The sequence below is a fragment of the Onychostoma macrolepis genome, chromosome 21 (assembly GCF_012432095.1).
Source record: "Onychostoma macrolepis isolate SWU-2019 chromosome 21, ASM1243209v1, whole genome shotgun sequence".
Lineage (NCBI taxonomy): Eukaryota > Metazoa > Chordata > Actinopteri > Cypriniformes > Cyprinidae > Onychostoma > Onychostoma macrolepis.
In genome coordinates this window covers 24,405,417-24,420,807 of record NC_081175.1, presented here as the reverse complement: position 1 = coordinate 24,420,807, position 15,391 = coordinate 24,405,417, and the positions used below count along the sequence as shown (strand labels likewise).

The 15,391-nt window shown below is 42.4% G+C and overlaps 1 protein-coding gene across 3 annotated transcripts in view; it reads right to left on the bottom strand.

Moving 5' to 3' along the window:
- LOC131529512 (proteinase-activated receptor 1-like) overlaps window positions 1-15,391 on the bottom strand; it is a 32,184-nt gene that overhangs the window by 4,176 nt on the left and 12,617 nt on the right. For all 3 annotated transcript variants that reach the window (XM_058759306.1, XM_058759305.1, XM_058759307.1), the window contains 2 exons: window positions 13,604-13,687; window positions 80-154 (listed from right to left, as the gene is read on the bottom strand). In XM_058759306.1, coding sequence (XP_058615289.1) covers window positions 80-154; window positions 13,604-13,687 — 159 coding nt within the window. The remainder of the gene's footprint in view (window positions 1-79; window positions 155-13,603; window positions 13,688-15,391) is intronic.

Here is a 15,391-nt window from a genome sequence, read left to right as displayed (position 1 = left end):
TATTACAAAAAAAGTAATAGTGGTCCCCTAAACATATAGCCTAACTGTCAGTGGTTATAGTTATGAATTGCCATATTACTGTTATGTGTTGATGAAAAGTTCCAATTAATGTTGTTTCCGTTGAAAGATGGAGGAGGTGGAACACCGCCAGAATCTGTAATCAACACAAAAGACCATTAGTTGAAGCTCTCATGATACAATCAGACAATAATTAAGAGGACGACACATTTGCAAAACGGGTTTGATGGAGATTATGTAATATTAAAGTGCCCCTATTATGGATTTTTGAAAATTACCTTTCATGCAGTGTGTAACACAGTTTTAAGTGAATGAAAACATCCTGCAAAGTTTTAAATCTGAAAGTACACCGTGTTTCTCAAAAGAAAGAGTTGACTCAGAATCACTTAAACCAGTCGTTTTTAAAACGAAACCCAAGCCGTTTCATGTTGACGTCAGCATGAAACATTAGCATATTGCTGCCAACTTGTTGCGCTTGCAGACCTGGAAAACTTGATTTTCGCGTTGGTCTGACTGAAAATGCAAATTCATCCTTTGCCACTAGCGCCGTTTCTCAATATGTGTTCTTGTCTGTACTTGTGTTCTTGTGGACTTGTGAAACGTCGCCCAAGTACTGTTCCAATTCAAAGTTCACATCTAGCTGTCATGAATTCGGTCTATGAACTTCCGTTCACTGACCACCAGAGGTCACTCGCTCACCACATTGACTCTCACACCATACATCACACTGGACTGCATTTCCCATCATCCATTGCACTGATGACACATACACAGCTGATTACACTAATTGCACACACAGCTGATTGCACTGATCACACACCCTACATAAGCCATGGACTTTCTCTCCCTCACTGCCGAGTATTGTATGCGCTTATCGCTCCCCTAGCTTTAGCTACTCTACAGAGCCCTTGATAGTTTTTCTAGTCTTGCCTTGCCTGTTTTGGATTGTTTTCCCCTGCCTGGACTTTTGCTTACGTTTTTAGATTTCCTCTCTCGTCAAGCCCGTTTGGATATTGTTTGCTGTCTACTGACCCATGCCCGTTTTTGATGACTCTTTGCCTAGCCTGTGATATTCCTGTTTGCCACTGTTGGACCCTTGCTTGTTTCCTGACCACACCTCTGTAATAAAGCTCACACATGGATCCGCATGTCTCTCGTCTCGTTGGCTCCGTTACACTAGCCAAGTACAGTTCAAATCCCCGGATGTGTTCTTGCACCGCCCCTTTTATCAAGGATGCATCCAGAGGTGACTTGTGCGAACTTGGAACTTGAGGCACCCAGGTATCCCAGAATGCATTTCGCACCAATCAGCGAGCGTTATGGCGGAAGGGGAAAACCTTAAAAACAAAATTTTAAAAATATTACTGTTATTGTGTCAAATGCCAAGTATTTCAGGCGAGAATAGTTGTTTAAAACTCAAATCTGCGGTTTATTTATAAAGAGGGCGCCTATTTGAATATTTGTTTTGCCGATTTCGGAGACGTGAGCTCTAAGCGATCAGCGGGCGCTCAGTGCTCATGTATCCGCCAAGAGCAGCCTCACAGCGGCTAGTTCTTCTGACATTTGCCGCTGGCTCTGATGTCTCTGTAGTGGTTAAACATGAGGTAAAATTCGTTTTGGGTATATCTAACAGGCAATCTTTGGTCTCATGAATCTATTATTTCTTCCAGCTCATATCGTTTTGGCTGAGCACAAAGTTATTTTTCATAAATTATTTATTTATTAATCGTAATACAGCGCTTACTTTGTTAACATGACTGAATTGTTTGCTTTTGTATTTATTTCCTATTACATAAGTCTCTTATACTTTATGCTTTTATAATGGCTATTATTGTTCATTAAAATTGACATTTAACAAAAAAGGCAGAGTTGTGCTTGTCATATTTTATTTTATTATGCATACAGTGAATCAGAGTATGTGTGCACATATTACCTAAACCACATATTAATGTTTTATATGTAAGGGATAATCAAAGGCTAGCTGTGCATTAAACGATTTGAATGCACGACGTGGAGGCGAAGAACCGCCCGATGCGCAGCGGAGGGTGGTTGCCTCCGCGAAGTGCATTCAAATCGTTTAATGCACAGCTAGCCTTTGATTATCCCGTTTAGGCCTATGCCATGGTCATTTCCCAGCATTCACATATTAAAGATGTTAACAATATTTGTGCTGAAATATTTGACCAGAACGATAAAAATTACAGTTATTTTCGTCTGTATTACTATTCATCTAGTAACCGTATGTTACTATGGTTACCAATGTTTATAGGAAGTACATTAATATAGAATGTGATTAAACTAACCTGGAACTACCCGTGCAGTTCAACATCTGCCAGTCAATCAGAATCGAGTATTCAGACAGACCATGGCATAGTTTCATGTTCATGTTTACATGAAAAGAAAAAGAGGCAGTGGTGTTTGATATCGTATTTGGTCGAATACAGTGTGGATAACTAAGGCAAGCTGACTGACGTTATCAAGCACTCTGCTGTTCCATTTGCAGAATTACCGGACTTATTGTGAAGTCCGAACTACCGAGGACGCAAGTCCGAACTTTGCATCTACTTGGTATTGATAAATGGCCTAGGTGCAGCTTTTGGAGTATTAAAAATAGCTGTTTCCCCGGTAACAGCTGTACACACTGCTTTAATGAAATCGACCAATTGGACCACCGCAGATTTGCACGTAAAGGAGGGATTTGGCAAAAAAGGAATCGTTTAGCAAATCGTTTGGGAGTCGTTGAGCAAATAAGGTAAAAATAAATGCATATTATAAGAAAATGAAAGTGTTTTTTTTTTTTACCTTGCATGCATGTCAACCTGTTGTTGAGGACTCCCAAAACCAAAATATGAACCTTTCATAGCCCATAATAAGGGCACTTTAAGGAATTCAGATTCAAGCTTCGGGATATTTATAGGGCATAAATATATTTTATGGTGCTTGTGAGGAATGATAGATGAAGATTTTGGCAATGTTAATGAAACTGACAGACATCACTGATAGAAACCAACTAAGAATACAGTGCTTTATTGTGAAACATACTTCCTTCACTGCAAAAAAAAAAAATCCACCAATGAAAAACTGATGTTATACACCAGGGGTCTTCAACTAAAACGGCTTGAGGTCCAGTAATGAACCCTCCCCACCAGCCGAGGTCCGGACAATTATATATAAAAAAACAATTGATGGTTTTTGCCAGGCCAGGGTATCTGCAGGATATTTAAGCTTAAATTCAAGACTTTTAAAGACCTTTTTTAAGACCTGCACAAAAAAAAAAAAAAAAAGTAAATAAATAAATAAAACATTTAATTACTGTAAAAAGCATGATTTACAGTTCAGATGCAGGTTTACACAAAAACAATCATGTATTATATTAAATTAAATAACATATAAATATATTTTACTGCCTTAATTGTTTACATTTTATAACACATTATCTTCTTGTCGGTCCACCAGTTCACATTTACAACTCTGCGTGTTTGCTGCTTAAAAACATGGGTTGATTTTCACATTGGCCTTTGACAACAGCAGATGTATGGGCTGATTGAAAATGGAAAATCATTCTCTTCCAGCAGGTGGCGCTTTCGGAATGGCAGTACACAAAGCCCAAGAGACAGACTCCACAAAGCAGCAAAGCAGATCACTTTGAAACGTGCAGCGCTCATATTTATACAATGAATAGCCTTTTTAAGTTTAATCGCAATTCTTGTCTTTCAGTCCCCACATTTAAGACCTCCTGAAATCATAATTAACCTTCTGTTTTGACTGTAGGTCTGGGTTCATATGGGACGGCTTCTGGGTCCGGACCCGAATCGTGGTCCGCCTGTTAGTGACTGTTAGTATGTTATACACCAACAACCCATAAATAGCTGTTTCAAGTAGAACACACTGAACACACTCACTGTCTGGTTCACTGCCAATTATTGGTCTGCAGAATATTTATGACGCCATTGGATTAGAGTGCTGTCAATTTTACAGCTCAAACAGGAGAAGAGGGATTTCGCAGGCAGCAGACCACGTCTCTGTTCATTGCAAGTAGGCCTATTAAAATACAATTATAGGCATTAAATAATTATAAAATATAAAATAGAAATAGTTATGTTACGTTTCTTCCTGTTGTTTCAAAGATTAAAGGCACAAATCACTTTCCCAAATAGTCTGCAGTAATGTGCACTGTAAAAAAAATCATGTGAAATCTACAGTAATTTACTGTTTGTGCACAGGAAATTAATGTATACTAGTTCACAGTAGAATACCATAGTTTCAGTCAAAATTGAAGTAATGTAAGAAGTACTGTGAGTGTCACAGTAACCAGCAATGTCTTGTAGAAAATCACAGTAACTTCCAATGTACTGTAGAAAACGCAATAAGCAATTATGTACTGTAGAAAATTACAGTTACTAACAATGTGCTGTAAAAAAAAAAAAAAATTACCAGAAGGTCATCAAGATTTTATTGTTTTCAACACCTCTAGTAATAAGTGAAGAATGATTAATGAAGCCTGTTATAATAATGAGCGGTTAACTGTGAATATTTATATTTAAATCATGCAACATGTATTATTTATTTCATTTTTTTTTTTTTTATTATTATTTATTTGGGATGAATCAATATAACTAAACAGCAATGGAACCTGTTGGTACCTATAGTCTAATGGTTAACACACTGATATATTGTTGCGAGCAATCATCAGACAAATCGGGATCCATTTGCAGCTTCTTTATTAGAATGGTCAAACAGAACAGGGTAATAGGCCAGCAACGGGAACAGAGTAGGCTAGGCAGAGACGTAGTCGGGAGAACAGGCAGAATAGTCAAGGCAGGCGGCTTACGATCAGAGTCCAGGGAAACAGTCCAAATCAGGGCAACCAGAGAGGGATCACAGAGTCGAGAATCAAGGCCGGGATAACAACAGGAAAGTAAACACGGGTATGGAAACGCTCAGAATGACAGCCGGGGCAAATCAAGACTTCGCAATGAGTGTCAGGAAGTGTGCTGCTTATGTATGGGTGTGTGAATGAGGTGCAGGTGTGGCAAGGTGATTAGGCCCAGGTATGAGGGGTGATGGGAAACTGAGTCCGAATGGGAGTTAATATTCAGGGGATGGCTCCCTCTGGTGGCGGAGAGGGTGTTGTGCGGGAGCTCCGATCGTAACAGAGCCCTCCCCCTGCGAGCGGCTCCTGACGCGAGGAGGCAGACGACGCCGGGGTCTTCCGCGAGGTCGAGGGCCGGCTTCTCCGGATGCAATCGGTGGAACTCCTCCGTGAGAGTGGGGTCTAGGATGTCACCTGCGTTAACCCATGATCGCTCCTCCGGACCGAACCCCTCCCAGTCGACTAGATACTGTAGGGCACTGCCCCGGCGTCTGGAGTCTAGCAGTTCATGCACTCGATACGCCTCCTCGCCGTCGACCAGAATGGGCGGGGGAGTCTGCGGCTCAGCTCCCTCCTCTGACACCCCTCTCGGACCACCAGCGGGTTTCAGCAGAGATACATGAAAAGTGGGAGAGATGCGGTAATTAGAGGGCAGTTCTAGCCGAAATGATACAGGGGTAATTTGTCTGGAAATTTTGAAGGGTCCAACATACCTGGGACTGAGTTTCTTGCATGGAAGTCGGAGGCGAAGATCCCGGGACCTGATCGTCGATGTCGGTTGGCCTGAAGTTCCTGGCGCCTGACAGCCCGTAGCAGATGGGTGTGAGCTCGGTCCCAAACCTCCTCACTACGTTGAAGCCATTCAGTGACCGAGGGCAACTCGGTGGGTTCTCCTGACCAGGGGAACATTGGTGGTTGGAATCCGAGAATACATTTGAAAGGGGTCATGCCGGTGGCTGGTTTGGTCAGGGAGTTTTGAGCGTACTCCGCCCACATCAAGTATCGACTCCACTCTGTCTGCTGCTGTTGGCAGTAGGAGCGAAGGCGAATGACCTCCTGGTTGAGACGCTCAGTTTGGCCGTTAGATTGTGGGTGGTAGCCTGACGTGAGACTGATATTGACATTAAGACTCCTAAAGAAACTCGACCATACCCTTGAGGTAAATTGAGGGCCCCGATCGGAGACGATGTCATCGGGCAGACCGTAGTAGCGGAACACCTGGTTGCACAGTAATTCCGCTGTCTCAAGGGATGTTGGCAGTTTGGGTAATGGTATAAGGCGGCAGGCTTTGGAAAATCGATCCACAATGGTGAGAATGGTGGTGTTACCGTGAGAGTTGGGTAGATCCGTGATGAAGTCAATGGCGATATGAGACCAGGGACGCTGAGGCGTGGGTAATGGTTGTAACAGGCCGGCTGGAAGTTGTCTGGGTGATTTAGTGGTGTTGCAGATGTCGCAGTTGTGAATGTAATTGGCTGTATCGGTCAAAAGCGTGGACCACCAGAAGCGATTCCGCAGGAGTTGTTCCGTAGCCGAGATCCCAGGGTGGCCCGAACTGGGGTTTGTGTGGACCTGAGCGAGCAGTTGCTGACGGAAGGGTTCTGGAACGAATATACGGTCGGCAGGGCACTCTGGAGGAGGTTGACTCTGTTGATTAGCATGGCTGATCTCAGTCATAATGTCCCACTGAACGGGAGCTAGTAGAATTTTCCCGGGAATGATATTCTCGAGGGGGCCTGAGAGATCTGCACCTTCAGCTTGACGGGAGAGGCGTCTGCTTTAGTGTTCTTGGTGCCAGGTCGATAGGTTACAGTGAAGTGGAACGTGTGAAGAACAGCGCCCATCTGGCCTGTCTGGGGTTTAGACGTTTGGCTGAGCGCAGGTATTCGAGATTTTGTGATCAGTGAGAACGAGAAATGGAAGTGTAGTCCCCTCCAGCCAATGCCGCCACTCCTCCAACGCTAGTTTCATGGCCAGCAGTTCGCGATTGCCCACATCGTAATTCCGCTCAGCAGGAGAGAGTTTGTGGGAAAAGAAGGCACACGGGTATAATTTCGCGGGCTCCCCATGGCGTTGGGATAGTACGGCTCCCACCCCCGTACTTGAAGCGTCGACCTCGACAGTGAATTGGCGTTCTGGGTCAGGGTGCCGAAGGATGGGTGCGGAGGTAAAGCGAGTCTTTAGTTCCTTAAATGATTGGAGAGCCTCGGGTGTCCATACTAGGCGCGAGGTGTTGCGTTTGGTCATGGTGGTGAGCGGAGAAGCGATGGAGCTGAAGTTTCTGATGAAACGTCGATAGAAGTTAGCAAACCCCAGGAAGCGTTGCAATTCCTTTACCGTTTGAGGCTGTGGCCAGTCGAGTACTGCCTGGACCTTTTTGTCATCCATAGCGACTCCGTCTTGACTGATTACGTAACCGAGGAAAGAGGTGCTGGTCTGGTGGAACTCACATTTCTCTGCCTTTACGTAAAGCTGGTGTTGTAGCAATCGCTTGAGAACTGATCGGACGTGTTGTACGTGTTCCTCTTGAGTATCTGAGAAAATCAGTATATCGTCTATATATACGATTACCCATTTTCCTAACATGTCACGGAAGACGTCATTCATGAAAGCTTGGAAGACTGAAGGACTGTTAGCGAGCCCGAAGGGCATAACCAAGTACTCATAGTGCCCACTAGTGGTTGAGAAGGCGGTTTTCCACTCATCCCCTTCACGGATGCGAATCAGATTGTAGGCATTCCGCAGGTCGAGTTTGGTGTAGTATTTTGCCTGCCGTAGTTGTTCGAGGGCTGAAGGGACAAGTGGTAGTGGGTAACGGAATTTCACAGAGATCTCATTCAAACCTCGATAGTCGATGCATGGTCTGAGGCCCCCGTCCTTCTTCTTCACAAAGAAGAACCCGGCGGATGCCGGAGAGGTGGACGGTCTGATGAATCCCTTGGTTAATTCCTCCTGTATGTAGGTCTTCATAGACTCTGACTCTGGCTGGGACAGAGGGAAAATCCTTCCTTTGGGTGGAATAGTACCCGGCAGGAGATCGATTGCGCAATCGACTGAGCGGTGAGCGGGAAGCTGGGAGGCCCTCCTCTTGCTGAAGACTTCTATGAGATCTGCATATTCAGAGGGTAAGTTGAGAGTGTCGGTGAGGGGAGTAGTGGTTGTGTTGGGTAGTCTGGTGAGTTTGGACAGACAATGTTCTCGACACGCTGGCCCCCATTCTGTAATCTGTCCTTGCCTCCAGGATACTTGCGGATCGTGGGTTCGAAGCCAGGGAAGGCCGAGAATCAACGGATGGTTGGGTGACTGTATGACGTAGAATTGAATCTGTTCGGAGTGCAGGGTTCCAATGTGCAGTGTGAGGGGTTCGGTGATGCGGAGAATCATTCCTTTGCCCAGAGGGCGACCATCTAGCGCCTCCACTGCCAGGGAGGAAGTACAGGGTTTTAGTTTCAAGTGATGCTGACTGACAAACACACTGTCTATGAAGTTTCCAGCTGCTCCTGAGTCTAGAAGGGCCGTTGTCTGAATTACTTGGTTCAGGGAAATAAGTTCAACAGGTAGCATAATACTAGAGGCTGAATAGATAGAGCGAGTAATGTCACTCACCGAGCGCTGATCTGATGATGGCCGAACGGGACAGGTGTTCTTCATATGGCCTGCTTGACCGCAGTACAGACAGAGTTGATTTCGTGGCGGCGTTCCCTCTCCTCGGGAGTGAGGTGACTGAACCCTAGTTGCATGGGCTCGACAGCATTGTGAGGTTTAGGTGGTGAGCGAGGCGCAGATCGTGCAGGCGTCGAACGAATCAGATTGTCTATGTGGATGGAAAGCTCAATGAATTGACTCAGGGTCCTCCCTTCGTCTCGACACGCCAGCTCAGATTGCAATTCCGTGTTCAGACCCCTCCGAAACAGCAGTTTCAGGGTATCCTCTACCCATGTGGTTTGCGCTGCCAAAGTGCGAAATGACAGGGCATACTCAGCCGCCGTTCTCCTACCCTGTGAAATTGTGAGAAGCTGCTCACCCGCTTCTCCTTTCTCAGCTGGATGTTGAAACACCTCCTTGAAGTGCTGGAGGAATGAGTCGAAGGTAGGGAAGGTTGAACCATCGGTCCTCCATACCGCAGTAGCCCAGTCCAGAGCTTTGCCGGTGAGTAATGAACACACAAATGCGATGCGACTGGATTCAGTGGGGTAAAGTGACGGTTGTTGGCTGACGAAGAGCGAGCATTGTAACAGGAAGCCCTTACATTTAGAGGTGTCACCGTCAAATTTCTCAGGCAGAGCGAGTCGTGGGTTGACAGAGGAGCTTGCATGACCGGAGGGTTGTTAGGAACGGGTGGCGGGTTGGCAGTGGCTTGTGCTTGAGCCACGCGCAGACCTTGCAACGCTGCGAGAAGTTCGTCGGTGAGTGTGGTAAGCCGATGCAACTGATGTTGGTGCAGAGCAAGTTGCGAGGCTTGAGCCGTGAGCTCAGTGGTCAGCTGAGTCAATGCTGCTGGATCGCTGTTTGGCGAAGTCTTCTGTTGCGAGCAATCATCAGACAAATCGGGATCCATTTGCAGCTTCTTTATTAGAATGGTCAAACAGAACAGGGTAATAGGCCAGCAACGGGAACAGAGTAGGCTAGGCAGAGACGTAGTCGGGAGAACAGGCAGAATAGTCAAGGCAGGCGGCTTACGATCAGAGTCCAGGGAAACAGTCCAAATCAGGGCAACCAGAGAGGGATCACAGAGTCGAGAATCAAGGCCGGGATAACAACAGGAAAGTAAACACGGGTATGGAAACGCTCAGAATGACAGCCGGGGCAAATCAAGACTTCGCAATGAGTGTCAGGAAGTGTGCTGCTTATGTATGGGTGTGTGAATGAGGTGCAGGTGTGGCAAGGTGATTAGGCCCAGGTATGAGGGGTGATGGGAAACTGAGTCCGAATGGGAGTTAATATTCAGGGGATGGCTCCCTCTGGTGGCGGAGAGGGTGTTGTGCGGGAGCTCCGATCGTAACATATATAGTGCAACTGTGTCTGTGGTGACCCGTTTTGATTTAAAAATTAATCTATATTTAATTTATACAGTGAAGACTATGCAATGCTATTTTATATTTGATTATTCAGTTTCTGTACCTGGACACCTAAATTTGAAAAACGTAAACATTGTGTAAATAGCACAAATAAATATATAGAACAAACATATATTAAACTATTTCAAACAGGGCCCACAGGTACAACCTGCAAACCCCAGCTACGGCCCGGGGAGCAGTGACAGATCAGTCAACTTTCCCAAGCACCTTTCACACAATCAACAGTATGTTGACTTTCTCAGGCAAACATAATAACTTCAGTAACATTAGTGTACGGTTCAATGAACGCAGAATGATATAAAATAACACAGATATGTGTGTGTTTGTGTACAGCAGTTAAACTGAATAGGCTACAATGTTTGTATCTCCTTGTTTCAGATGATGAGAGAGATGAGAACTCCTGGCCAGCCTTGTGGACTGAAGGTTAGGCTAGGGAATTTAAAAACAGGCACTCTTAAATGTGCATTAAAAATTGCCAGCTGATAAAACCTGTACTCCAGGGACCATAATCAGGAAAAATATAGCTCTTAACATGTTGAGTTAGATGATTAACACAGTAGAAAATCCTTGGCTGTCTTGTGTTGCAAATAAATTGACAAGTTGATATCGCATAAGCAGTCTTTCAGAATGCTGTCAGTTACATGTAGATGCATACTGTACACATTAGTGAGTGGTGCTTATGAGGTGTCGCTTTGGGATGGGTGAGGGAGGGAAAAATCACAGTATGCTCACTACAAAAAAACTATACTACACCACGGATGTGTTTTAGGAGGCGAAAACACAGAAAATTGAACCTGATCCAAATTTTTTTATGATGGACGAAAGTTTCGGAGGCAGTGTGTAAACGTGATTGTCACAACGTGAGGTCGTATTTATTTTTTAACGTGCGGAAATTTCGGACGAAAATTTCAGACTCATGGGGAATGGCCTTAAGGCTCGCAGTTTGAAGCCTGACTTAACAGACTCCCTAAAGGGTGCGGGTGAGTTTGGTGTGGGGGTATCTGAGAATGAATGGGGGAAAGTCACGTGAGAGGAGGCATGCTTCCATCACGATATGATATGACTGGTTATGGTCCGCTGTGATTAGTTCATGCTCAGGGGTGTGCCTACATGGTGGCCAGGGGTGGCACCGGCCCCCCCACTGAAATCTGGCTGGCCACCCTACCAGATGTCTTGCGATTGGCTTGTATTTATTACATTTCTAACTGCATCTGGCAGTTGCAGATCCTGGTATGGGAAATATAGGCAGCTGCCGGCGGCTTTCTTCTCTTCTATATACTTAATTCACATCCATGTGAAGCGCGAACACAAATCTCTCCAATCGCAAGCAAATTTCCTTTGCTCTCACACAAAACTGAACATGCGCTTTTAAATATATTGTGTTCTCTTATGAATTGGCTCTGCTCTCTCAGATATTGCGTGTGCAATAAACTTTCTCAGACTTTGTTCTTGCATCATTGAAGACCAGAAGAGGTTTTGTAATTCAGGTGACGAGTAAGCTTATCCCACTCAATGGAAGCAAGCTGATTATAGTCAGCCTTCTCTAGTTATTTATTTTATTATTTAATACTTCTTTGAGTTAAGTGCTTATTGTAAATATATATTTATTAAATATTTTCTTTTTAGTGCATTTGTATTATTATTATTATTTTTTAATAGTTCTACAATAAACGTGTATCAACCAGGCCCAGTTCCAGAAATAAATTACTGAGGGTGCTCTAGTCTTAATGCACATTTTCACATATTTTGTCCCATCTATTGCTATAGTTATGTCAATCACTGCTATTTTGAGAGTGAATCCAGTATAATATGCAGATATCATTCCCGAAACTTTGCAATGTGTGTGTGGCCAAATAACAAAAGTTCTACATTTTGAATGGATTATACCCTATAGCAGTGGTTCTCAAACCTGTCCTGGAGTACCCCCAGCCCTGCACATTTTGTATGTCTCCCTCATCTATCACACCTGATTCGACTCATCAGCTCATTAGTGGAGACTACAAGACCTGAAGTGGGTGTGTCAGATATAGAGATACATACAAAATGTGCAGTTCTGGGGGTACTTCATGGAGAGGTTTGAGAACCACTGCCCTATAGAAAGCTCGTAAAGAGCGCTCCCTTTAAAATCACTAAAAAGCTGTCACTCTTTGTTCATCGCTATCTCACAAAGTTCTGTTATAATCAACAAATCTCTCTACACTGCGTGATCAATCTATTATTAACATCGTGTATACTCTATGTATGTTATAATGAGAGGATTCAACTTCATAACTCAGCACAGAACAAAAACTGGTGTGTGTTGCAGCCTTTATGAGACAAAACCAGCATGTAGCCTACCGTCATGAGGATGATGAAAATGTTTTCATTTGAGTAAAGCCTTTAAGTCCCTTCAGGTGTTTTCTTCATTGAATATGTACAATTTCTCAGGTGGTAACATCTTATTTATTTGATTTTATTCAAACCAAAAATATTTAAGGGTTAGATCAGATAGAAATAGCTCCCGAAGATAATATTTACTGGGTAGCACTTGAATAGTGTACCATATAGATTCTAATTTTCATTTTGGTCATTTTGCAGCCACCCCAGTGCCCCAGCCTAACCCCCCAATGCCCACCCCCCCATGCGATAAATCCCGCCTCTTGTATTTGTGTGCGTGCTGTGTTTGCGAACCAGTCTGAATTAAAAAATATAATGGCATTAATGGGAAAACTAATAAAGAAGTAAACAATTCACACATGCACATGAATAAACACTGCTACGTAGAGGATTTATGTATCACAGTTTCTGTATAAAAGTGTGAAATGGAAATTCTGTCTGCATTTACTCGCCCTCTTTTAATTCAGCTTCATATTTTAATCAGTCCTGAGAGTTTTCTGTCCCTCCATTAAAAGTCCACGCAACCGAAAATGAGAAGATCCAAAAAGCTCAAAAAGAGCTGAGTCTTGTGAAGAGGTACGTTCGACGACAACTCAATATTTGTGTTTGTAATTTAGGTGTGGACTTTAATTGGAGGGACAGAAACTTCTCAGGTTACAGTATAATTTTTTTACTTTGTGTTTAACAGATTAACCAAAGTCTTTTGGGTTTGGAACAACATGACCACCTCTACCTGGTGACCCCAAAACAAGTTGAAGACTTCTTGTCTTGCAAAAACACATAAAATAACACTTAATTTTAACGTTTACTCTCCTTTAACAGTCAGAAGCAAAGCATGCAGGGAATTATAAATCTGCTGTAACTCATTCAGTGAATGTGTATATATATATATATTTTATATATATTTATATGGGAGAATCTATGTGCAATATATACTCAATAAAGGATCAAACAATGAATATTTATTTCTTAATTTCTAAATATATTTGTATGTATCAATATATAGCCATATATTGTCAATGCATATATTGCTGTATATTGAAAAAGATAAGCACTAGTTTCCAATATATGGAAATGTATTATGTAATATATCGCATTATATGTTGCAGTATATTCCCATATATTTTTGTTTCGTAAGGGATCAGTCTGTTCAAAGCTGTTTACAGAGCTCTCTGCAATTAAACAGGCCAAAACACACAAAACAGTGAAAACACACAAACTACTAAAGGGAGTCGGATCCCATTTGCAACACCTCTACCTGGTGATCCTGAACCCAGTTCATCAGACATCGCTGAAGACTCGTTGTCATCAATTGGCTCATTACTCTGTTCAAAGCTGCTCTCTGCAACCAAACAAACGAAAACATCATCAGTGAAAACACACAAACTATACTAAAGGGAATTGGGTCCCATTTGCAAAGAGGCCTTGATTACAATCAGTACGTTTACATGGACATCAATACTCCGATTTTAATACAATTAAGGCAATACTCTGATTAAGAGTCTACCATGTAAACAGAGATTTTTGATTGCCTTAAAGTCATAATCGAAGTAAACACAAATCGAATTAAGACATGTGGAATATTCCTATTTTAGTCACATTATTGAAGGGCAGTCCAGACATGTAAACACCTTAATCACACTATTACCGTTGTGTAGGACTTTTCGCCGTATTTTGCGACAGGATACACACACGGCAGCGGTCAACCGTCAACCGGAAAATAAAAGTATCGGTATCGGGCGAGTACTGGAAAAAGTGGTATCGGTGCATCCCTAACCACAAACAGTTCTTCATCATGGTCCTTCATCCGGTAAGAAATGTATTTTAGACATGCTGAGATTGTTAGACAAGCAGCTATCGTTAGATCATCAGGATGGAATGAGAGGTAGAGTTGAGTGTTATCAGCATAGCAGTGATATGAAAAGCCAAAAAATAAAAAATAAATAAAAAAACACTCTTAAGTGTGCTGGGTTAAAAAATAACCCAACCTTAACCCAGCTGCTGGGTAACTATGGGACAGAACACGCACTGGGTTGTTTTGACCCAAGTGCTGGGTTTAACCATTTAACCCAGAATTCTGGGTTGTTTATTTAACCCAACTAGTGGGTCAGATTAACTGTGTTGCTGGGTTAAATATTACCTAAACATTGGGTTATTTATTGTCTTATTGCCTTGCTACCTTTATATTTACCAATATTACCAACAATAATACATAAAGATCGCAAAGGAATGTAAAATTATTTTTTTTTTGTAATACAATTACACAACACAAAAAAATGCAACTGTAAATATCAATTTAATGCATTTTCCCATTTATTTTTAAAACTATTTTTGGTCCCACTTTATACTAAGTGGCCTTAACAACTATGTACTTACATTTAAATTAATCATTTAGTACAATGCACTTATTGTGTACATGTTTTTACATTGTTCTTACATTTTAAAAATACCTGCATGTAATTACATCTGTAATTAATTTCTGTAATTACATTTATTATTACACTGTTGACCCATCCCTTACACCTTAACCTACCCTTAAACCTACCCATACCACCAAACCTGTCCCTAACCTTACCCGTATCCCACCTCAATAGCAGCAATTGTGTTTTGGGTAACACTTTATTTTAAGGTGTCATAATACAGAGTAATTACCTAATTAAGTACTTAGTAGTAGCCATTGTACTTACATGAAATACATGGTAAGTACATTTTAACTAAGTTATGGAACAGCCTGTACTTGCAGTTTGTAATTACAGGTGCTGGTCATATAATTAGAATATCATCAAAAAGTTGATTTATTTAACTAATTCCATTCAAAAAGTGAAACTTGTATATTATATTCATTCATTACACTCAGACTGATATATTTCAAATATTTATTTCTTTTAATTTTGATGATTAGAGCTTACAGCTCATGAAAGTCAAAAATCAGTATCTCAAAATATGAGAATATTTACTTTTGAGTTTGAATAAATGACCATCCCTACAGTATAAATTATGGGTATCTCTTGTTCTTTGAAACCACAATAATGGGGAAGACTGCTGA